Source organism: Hyla sarda, chromosome 11 (genome assembly GCF_029499605.1).
Source record: "Hyla sarda isolate aHylSar1 chromosome 11, aHylSar1.hap1, whole genome shotgun sequence".
Classification (NCBI taxonomy): domain Eukaryota; kingdom Metazoa; phylum Chordata; class Amphibia; order Anura; family Hylidae; genus Hyla; species Hyla sarda.
The window spans coordinates 16,127,187-16,136,940 of NC_079199.1; the positions used below are offsets into that span (position 1 = coordinate 16,127,187).

The 9,754-nt window shown below is 45.4% G+C and overlaps 1 protein-coding gene across 2 annotated transcripts in view; it reads right to left on the minus strand.

Moving 5' to 3' along the window:
• The window catches only part of TOGARAM1 (TOG array regulator of axonemal microtubules 1), a 47,213-nt gene extending 37,846 nt beyond the window's left edge, over positions 1–9,367 (minus strand). Inside the window, exons 1-2 of one of the 2 annotated variants that reach the window (XM_056545470.1) lie at positions 9,290–9,367; positions 1,944–3,420 (exon numbers count right to left, since the gene is read on the minus strand). In XM_056545470.1, coding sequence (XP_056401445.1) covers positions 1,944–3,197 — 1,254 coding nt within the window. In that variant the 5' untranslated portion in view covers positions 3,198–3,420; positions 9,290–9,367. Of the gene's footprint in view, positions 1–1,943; positions 3,421–9,109; positions 9,241–9,289 lie in introns of those variants that run through there. The other variant, XM_056545468.1, reaches the window with a different exon arrangement.
• Between the last annotated feature and the right edge of the window lie 387 nt (positions 9,368–9,754).

Consider the following 9,754-nt stretch of genomic DNA (forward strand, 5'->3'; position numbering starts at 1 on the left):
ACTGAACAAACAGAAGCATTAAGACCAAGGAGCTCGCCAAACAGGTCAGGGATCTGCGTTGTAGCACCACCAATGAAAACATATGTAACGAGCAAAGATTCACTGCTACCATACTATATTTATTTCCAGTGCCACATCAGTGTCAGTCAGCGACTAATGGCCTATCATGGTGATGCTTTTGAGTTCTGTACACCAGTTTTCTAACATACAAAGTATGGTAGAAAAGCTTTGCGCAACCCCCGTTTTGTGCAAAAATTTGCAAATTTTTTTCTTTCTTCAATTGTGCCCCACTAATGCCACTTTCTGGAAAAGGAGGAAAAGCTTAAAGGGGTACTCCACCCCTAGACATCTTATCCCCTATCCAAAAGGGTAGGGGATAAGATGTCTGATCATGGGGGTCCTTCTACTGGGGACCCCCGCAATCTCCCAGCTGCACCCTGCGTTTGTTGAGAGCGTTGGGTGCAGTGCCGGAGGCTCGTGAAGTCACGGCCAAGCACTGCTCGTGGCATCACGGCTACGCCCCCTCAACGCAAGACTATGGGAGGGGGCATGGCCGTGATGCCACGAGCGGTGCTTGACCATGACTTCAGGAACCTTCGCCCCGCATTGCCAGTCATCCGGCACGGAGCGAAATTTGTCAATCAGACATTTTATCCTCTGTCTAAAGGATAGAGGATAAGATGTCTAAGGGCGGAGAACACCTTAAGGGTGCGTTCCCACAGGGCGTATACGCAGCGTATTTGACGCTGCGCAAAATTTATGGCAGCAGCGGGAAATACGCTGCGTATTCCTTGCTCACTACACACACACACACACACACACACACACACACACACACACACACGTGTGTAGTGAGTTTTAGAGGCGGGGCCATGTGCCGGCGTATCTTTGACGCGCGGCTCCGCCTCCAAAACTCACTGCACACATAGGGCTGCCGCCGGAAAGCCCTGTGTGTATAGTGAGCAAGGAATACGCAGCGTATTTCCCGCTGCTGCCGTAAATTTTGCGCAGCGTCAAATACGCTGCATATATGCCCTGTGGGAACGCACCCTTAAGGGACGAGGTGTTGCCACTCGTGGCCAGAATTTTGGCATAAATTGCACTTGAAGGTCTTTAGCCACCCAAAAACCCATCTAGGATATAGATAGGTGTTTAGGTTTATAGACACCTCATAGCTACTGTCAATTGGAACTAAAGATAGCCGGACGGAGGTGACGGAGAGAATATAAAGCCCCAATAGATTTATAGTAGCATCCCCACTCACTGCAAAACTACAACTCCCATCATGACCTAACAGAAGGTGTAGTAGTTTTGCAGTAACTGGATGTCAGTGCAGGATAAGAGTTGTAGTTTAGCCACAGGTTTGGGAACCCTGAATAGTAAGGACCAGGTAAATAACGCTTTGAAGGTGGAGGGAGCACCTTTCTTCTGCAAACAAATACAAATTGTATCTTATCCCTGGAGGAGAGACACTTTAAAAGGGTTTTTTAAACAAAGAAACCATTATCCTTATGACTTAGAGCATAATAGAGGAAATACTCTAGGAACCCCTTTTATTAGCCAGAGCAGGGAGCTAATGCAAAAAAAAAAAATAAATAAATAAATAAAAAAAAGCAGCTCCTACTTGGACAAACTGGGTGCAACCACGTATGACTTGTTCAAGATTAGATATTATTACATTTTCCTATTTAACGCCAAGATCTTTATATAACATGAACCATCCATAGTTCATTAAAATATATAGACCAGATGGGAAATCCCAGGATGGTGAAAAAACATTTCACTCTGTGTATGAAGGTTGTGGGGTAAGAAAAGCACGCTCCATACTCCTTAGGGTCATCTCTAAAAATAAAGGTCACATATGCAGAGAGGTTGCGTGATGTATGAATGAAACCAACAGGGAGAAGACATGAAATCAACACAACACATACATGCAAATGTACCTGTTCAGAGGTCTGAGTTCCTGGAAACACATCCAAGACTGCTGGATCCTGATTGTCCCAAGGGAACTTATTTTTTCCTTTCCCAGCACTTAACATTCTTCGAGCGACAGGTTCGATGTGGGGGACCCCCCCTCTGCCACCGTGATCGACACTTTGATAATGCCCGCTTTGTACCCGATTCCCAGTTAGGAGCCAGTCAGTGTCTGCTCCAGGCAGATAAGTCCCTCTAATCTGTGCAGAAGACGGGAAGGGAAGGGCATACTCCACCAAACCTTGTGGGGTGATCCTAGGAAGGGTCTTACGAGCCAACCTGGCCTGAACAGCATTCATTAACCCATCTCCATTTTCTTGTAGTTCTACTTCATCCACCACTTTAAACAGGCTGCTTTTTCCAGTGCCCAAAGAGGCCGCCAAGACAGCAAAGGCTTCCAAGGCAGCGTGTCGGACTCTCCTCTTGCTATCGATTAAACAGGGTGCGATCTCATACGCTAGAAACGGTAAATTAAAGTCCTCGCTTGGATAGGTCAACAAGGACACCATACAGATATTCACCACCTCCTCCCTTACTCTGGAGTTTTTGTGTTTTAGGTTTTCGAGCAGCACGGTTAACACCTTGTAGGGTCCGGCCACCTTCATCAGTCTCATATAGATTTTCATATATTCCTGTTTTACTGTGATCTTACCATCTCCTAGGAGTTTCACTGTGGAAGAAATAATGGGTTGGAGGAACTCCTTAACCCCCTGACCAAGGTTAAAAACAAAGCAGTTAAGAACGTCTAAGGTGACAAGGACCACCGTGAAGTTATTGTCATCGAGCAGCGTACACAAGAAGCTGATAAACCCAACCATGTTAGAATGAGATACTGTACTAAAGTCGCAGTCTTGGATAAGAAACTTCAGCTCCTCGATGGCGCGGGTCCTGGACTTATAATCCTTCAGGTCAAGTAGACGGGACTGAAGCTCCTTCGGGATCACCCCACAACTGAGATTGCTGTCACTTACAGATATGAAGGTCTTGTCTTGAGAATGACTTGTTATAACCGCAGAGTTTCTTGTCCGTGAATGTGGTCTGCTTAGAGAATTACTTCTCGGAATAACTGGTTCATTGTCTTGAGTATGTGACCTCCTCCTTCCAGATCCATTACGCAGCTGTGAGATTTCTCCATTATTGGCAAAAGGAGCCACCCGAGATACGTGGACCTCCATATTTTTATTAGACATGGGTAAAGGGTCTCTGCTATCAGAAAACGTCATTCTCTACATGATAATGATGAGGATGCTGGAGACAGAGGTCGCCTGGTGGGCAACCCCCAAGTTGGATCCAGCTGGCAATGTTGACCTTTGACACCATCAAAAGTACAGAAATCATGTTGTGAAGGAGACAATGGAGACATGGATGGAGCTCCTACAATTGGGTAACATTGCTATCTTTAGATTTTTCCTCATACATGCTGAAGACAAGGAGGCTCCATTGGGACTGAAAGAAAAAAAAAATTCAGGAAATATGTTAAATATAACAAATTATAATATAGTACAAAATATATAATAAATAAACACTACAGAACAAGGGTAGCATGTTTACTCTGTATTCTCTGTAGAGCCAGCATTACAACACCCCTATTTTTAAGTCAAGTTAAAGGGGTACTCCACTGGCCAGCATTTGGAACTAAATGTCCTGTACGCTGTTTTCACGCAGCAGGGGCTGGCCATGCCCCTCATGACATCATGGCCATGCCCCCTCAATGCAAGTCTATGGGAGGAGGCGTGATGGTCACAAGGGGCGTGGCCAACCCCCGCAGCGCAAAAACAGCATCCGGAACATTTAGTTCCAAATGCTGGCCAGTGGAGTACCCCTTTAAACTCTGACACAAACAGTTGTGTCACATTTTGTGCTTATTAATAAAGTTTATCAACCACAATATAATATAATTATATGTATCAGTTTTAGGGGCACGATATGCCAGACCCGAGAGTTCTAAAGGGGAATTTTTGTTGGTGTGCGCCTGTGACCCAAGTTGCTGAGCTGATGGTTCAGTCAAGGTCTAATGCTTCTATAAACACTCAAAATGCTAAGACCAGCAAAGCATCTGCGGACAGAAGTAGTTGTGGTTGAAAGTCAAGGCTTATCATGAGGGACAGAGGAGCACTTTGTTGAATTGTAACCAGAAACAAATCTGTATGCAGTACACGCCTTACTGTTTTCAGATACTGGGGCCCTTAAAGGGGTATTCCAGAATATTTATATTTTGCTGGGGCAAAAAAAAAAAAAAAAAGGTCCTCTGCAGCTCCATTTTAGCACCTTCTGGTTCCCACTACTGTCTCTTCTCCCTACTACCAAGACCAGCAGTCACTGGTTGCAGCGGTCTCCCATCATTGACAATGAACGGATGCGCCAAAAACAATCCCTCCAAATATGATGAATTTTCCCCCTAGGTTGTTATCAGCCGGTTTGTTCAGCATGTGTTCTGGTTGGAGTAATTCTGATGCATGTGGTAACTTTTGGAGTCAGCACAGGCCGTCCTCTAAACGTGTGGTTGGAGGCGGCGTGGGAGGCCGGTGCCATCAGCAAAGTGTCACTTTCCAAAAAGTCGCACATAGTAAGTAAATTACCACAAAATAATTTCCTAAACAAACATATAGGGGAAGATTTATCAAAACCTGTCCAGAGGAAAAGTTGACCAGTTGCCCATAGTAACCAATCAGATTGCTGCTTTCATTTTGCAAAGACCTTATTAAAAATGAAAGAAGCGATCTGATTGGTTGCTATGGGCAACTCAGTAACTTTCTCTCCCCACAGGTTTTGATAAAACTCCCTCATAGTCAACAGCTTTAAAAATCTTTTTTTTGTTCAACTTTTTTTTTTTATTAAAGATTTTTTTCTTTAAAACAGATATTTGACTGTAAAGAAAATACAAGTACGTAGAATAAACAAAGGTCATTACATATTAACAAGACCAGGTTACAATTAGATTAGAAATCTTTTATATAATAAGATTGCACACTTTTGACTGCACCAAACCATTGCGACAAAAATAGGCGGAAAAAAAAAACCTGCTAACATAACGAAATCCCACTGCATTTAGACAACTTTGGTATGAATGGGTTTACAGCTGACCGATTCACACACTGTGGAAATCACAAATTTGCCAAAAAAAAAAGGGAATGTTTTAGGCTGCATTAACACTTCGTTTTCACGTTACGGGTGCCGGATTCGGCTGGGGGAGGGGCAAACCGGCCTCTCCCGTACCCCAACCGGACCAGCGCTGAAATCCATTTACTTTAATGAGCCGACCGGAGTCCAATGCTGTTTTCTGACCGGAATTAAAACCGTAGTATACTCCCCCAGCCGGAACCGGCACCCGTAATGTAAAAACAAAGTGTTAATGCAGCCTTACACATTCACAATACGAAATCTCTCCCCATGAGAGCCCCTCTGCAGCGGGCACAGCCAAAATCACTACGTCCTAGCGTCGATTGATTTTGGCTGTGTGGAGATTTCGTAGTGTGAATAAAATAAGCCCTAAAGGGTGTCAAAAAACAGGTTTTTTGCCAGCAATAAAAGACAATTAACTATCACAATTAGTGTAGCAACCAACAAAAAGGAAGGCACTACAGGAACTAATATTAACCAATAGGCCAGAGAGAGTATAAAAAGTAAAAAGGGGTCACCCGAGTAAGGCTGGGTTCACACCATGTTTTTGCAATACAGTTCCCGTATCTGTTTTTTTTATTTAAAAAAAATACAAAGTATATGTAATCCGTATACGGCTTGAAAAATTATGTCCAGAGGCATCCGTTTAAGAAAAAAAATGTATACGTTTTTAACTTTTCATTCCATTATGAATAAAGTTTCACTTGTTTGATTGAAATTAATAAAAAAAAACAAAAAAAAACTGTATAGTGTAAACCGGATGGAACCGTACGCACACACGGTTCCCATTGACGCCCATGTAAAAAAAAAAAAAAAAAAAAATGTGTGTGTATGTATATATATATATATATATATATATATATATATATATATATATGCAAAGTAAGTTTCTCATCACACCACCATAAAGCCAGCAGAGTTCTAATGGCCTTTTACACACACACACACATATGTTTCAATACGGGTTTTCACCCGGAAAAAAAAAAAAAAAAAACTGTGGTAGGCTACGGTTTTGGGTACGGGGAAAAAAAAAAAAAAAAAAAATGAAAACCGTACGGGATGCAAAACGGACACGATACGGTTCCGTACAGTTTTCAAATTGAAAAAAGTACACGGGAACTGTATTGCAAAGACGTGGTGTGAACCACAACAGAATACGTTTTCAGGGATCCTTTAATAAAAGGTTTACTAGCGGAGCTACAAAAATGCAAAAAAAAAAAGAGAACACCATAGAGCAATGGTTCCCAACCAGGGTGCCTCCAGCTGTTGCAAAACTACAACTCCCAGCATGCCCGGACAGACAACATCCTCCCGGCTCATACATCAGGATGATTGACAAGCCAGGAGTCTGCACCGATCCCTGCCTGTCCTCCGCTCACTTCCTGTATTTGGACTCCTCATAGCGACACACAGACAATAGCTGCAGGGACAGCATTTTTTCACCCAAAAATATACACAATTTTTAACCAATGTATATTACAAATATACATAGAATGGTATTATCTACATTATATAAAAAGCTCTTGTTGACGACAGGTACACTTTATATAAAAAGGCAAACAACATTGTAATCAGCATCAGCCGCGTTACAAGCCTGTACCAGGGGGTCAGCACGGGTGATGCTGGTGACAGATTCCCTTTAACTATGTAACTTTGGGGCGCATGCGCGCGGCTCGCTGGTGAAGACGTACTCCCTGTGAGCTCCGTGCCGCCTACGGGATCTCAGCCCTCTTAGCGCCGATTTATCGGCTCCACAGCGGTGAAACTCTCCACATTGGGTGCCAATATGTCTGCCCAGGAACAGACCAAGTCTGGTCCTTCGCAGAGGTCGCTGTCGCAAACTACTCCCGAGATCTTCCGCACGGGCCTGAAATCTAAGATGGCGCCAACTCCCTCGTGCGCTCCGAGCCCAGAGCTGCTTGAGGAGGACACTATAGCAGACTCACCGATACCGCTCACTCCGGCGGACCTCTTCCGCACGATACAAGGGATGTTCAAAACGGAGCCGTCTAGGGCTGTTACCGAATTTACTCAGCAGATCGGTGAGCTGGGCCAGAGGGTGGACGACTTGGAACTTAAGACGGATGACATGGCGGAGGCAATTAACTGAGTGTCTGACCAGTGCGGATCATGCCGACCACATGGAGATGTTAGAACTGAAAATTGAGGATTTGGAGAACAGGTCCCGGAGAGCAAACATCTGGATTCGGGGCCTGCCGGAATCTTACACGGATCTTACAAAAGTGGTCACGGGCCTCTTCCAGTCCCTCTTACCTCAAGAGGACCCCAGCCTTCTTCGCATGGACAGGGTCCACCGGGCACTTGCTCGTCCGAAGACCCCAGCTGTTGCAAAACTACAACTTCCAGCATGCCTGGACAGCCTAAGGGTGCGTTCACACCGGGTAATTCAAGAGGAATTCACAAGGAATAATTTCGGTCAGGAAATTGTTGCCTTCTCCATCAAGCGAATTTCCATGCGGAAATGAAGAGGAATGAAGGAGGAGGCTATTGAATCTACTTTTCTGAATTCCGCTCAAAAACCGATGTCGGGCAGAATTTTTTTTTTTTACCATTGACTTCTATTGGATTCTGCTCGCGGATTCAGCTTGAAGAATGAACATGAGGAAGAAATTTCCGCAGTGATAACAGGACAGAAGAAAAAACATTAAAGTCAATGGGCAGAGGAGATGAGCATTCATTTGGAGCGGAGAATTCTAGAGGAATTACTCGAGTAAATTCCTCTTGAATTACTCATTAGAGATGAGTGAACTTACAGTAAATTTGATTCGTCACGAACTTCTCGGCTCGGCAGTTGATGACTTTTCCTGCATAAATTAGTTCAGCCTTCCGGTGCTCCGGTGGGCTGGAAAAGGTGGATACAGTCCTAGGAGACTCATCAACTGCCGAGCCGAGAAGTTCGTGACAAATCAAATTTACTGTAAGTTCGCTCATCTCTATTACTCAGTGTGAACTAGGGATCGACTGATATTGATTTTTTAGGGCCGATACTGATAAGCTGTGGACTTTCCGGCCGATAGCCAATAACTTATACCGATATAAGTTATCGGCTATTTCACCACTCTCTCCCCCCCCCCCCCCTCCCCCCCAGAAACCGCTGCAGATCAATGATTTAAAGCAGACGCTTTAAATGGGCGCTGCTGCCACCTGCTTCTCTCCCCCTGCCTGTCTGGGGGTCTTCCTGAGTCCTATCACCGTCACCCCCCCACACCGCCCCTGCTGCCCCATTGCCTCCCCCATCCCCGGTTTTATAATTACCTGTTCCCGGGGCCCACACTACCACCGCCACGGCCCCCCCCCCCCACCCTGCCCAGAGACCAACGCCGCCAGTTTCTCTCCCCCTGCCCTCCCTGAGTTTAACCACTGCCCCATCCCCGGTTTTATAATTACCTGTTCCCGGGGTCCGCGCTTCTTCTGGCTCCCGTCCTGAGCCGTCACTGTGCGCACTGACATCACTCATCATTGTGCAGCGTAACGCAGGACAGTGCAGGAGCCACAAGTAGCGCGGACCCCGGGAACAGAAAATTATAAAAACGGGGGATGGGGGAGGAAATGGGGTAGCAGCGGTGTGGTGGGGGTGCGGTGCATTATCGGCAAGGTAATTGCCGATACCGATAATGTCCAAAATAGTGATTATTGGCCGATAATATCGGCCAAACTGATAATCGGTCGATCCCCAGTGTGAACGCACCCTAAGGCCGTCCAGGCATGCTGGGAATTGTAGTTTTGCAACAACTGGAGACACACTGTTTGAAAAACATTGACATAGATAGATAGGAGACAGATATGAGAGAGAGATAGATGGATATAAATAGATAGATATGAGATAGATGATATATATATATATATATATATATAAAAATAGATGACAGTTCTTACACAAATAACTTCACACAGAACGTACATATAATACAATATACACATAGTTGGTGGCGCCACCCCTGGCACTATCCTGACGTCACACAGTCATGTATACAGCGCACCCAGCAGTATATACCTTCACATACACGGGTGACAAGCCTTTCCTCACAGTCTGAGCTCTTTCGGAATAAACATGACTCCGATATCCCCAATCCGGCGGCGCTATACGGAGGTGTGTCCCGTGTGGTGCCCGCTCCCCCCCCGCCGCCTCTGCCACACACAGCGCCAGCCTCCCCCCCTGCCCTCCACAGCTTACACTGGACGCAGCTCTTGTGTTGCCGGTTGCTCTGGATGGAGGCGATCAGCTGACCCGTGACGTCATGGAGCTACAGCGCGGCACTGGGGCCAATCTTCCTCCCTCCGCGTTTGTCGTACACGCCCACCTCGTGCGCCGCTGTGTTGTAGTAACCTGGTGGTCACTCGGCTGCTGTGTGTGTTCTGACGTCACGTAGGTTGTCACATATGTCAGCAAACTGTGTATACAGCTGTCAGGAGCCTGAATAAAGAATAAGACTGTACAGTGAGTGTGCCAGGGTTTCCCAACCAGGGTGCCTCCAGCTGTTGCAAAACTACAACTCGCAGTTGTAAAACTTTGCAATTGAAAAAGGGAGAACTTTATAGATTTTTATTCAAAAGACTAAACCTACATCTTGATCTCAAAAACGCAGTTCCATAGCAGACCACTTTCCACTTTTTGCACCATTCCCGGGCCTGTATGAGG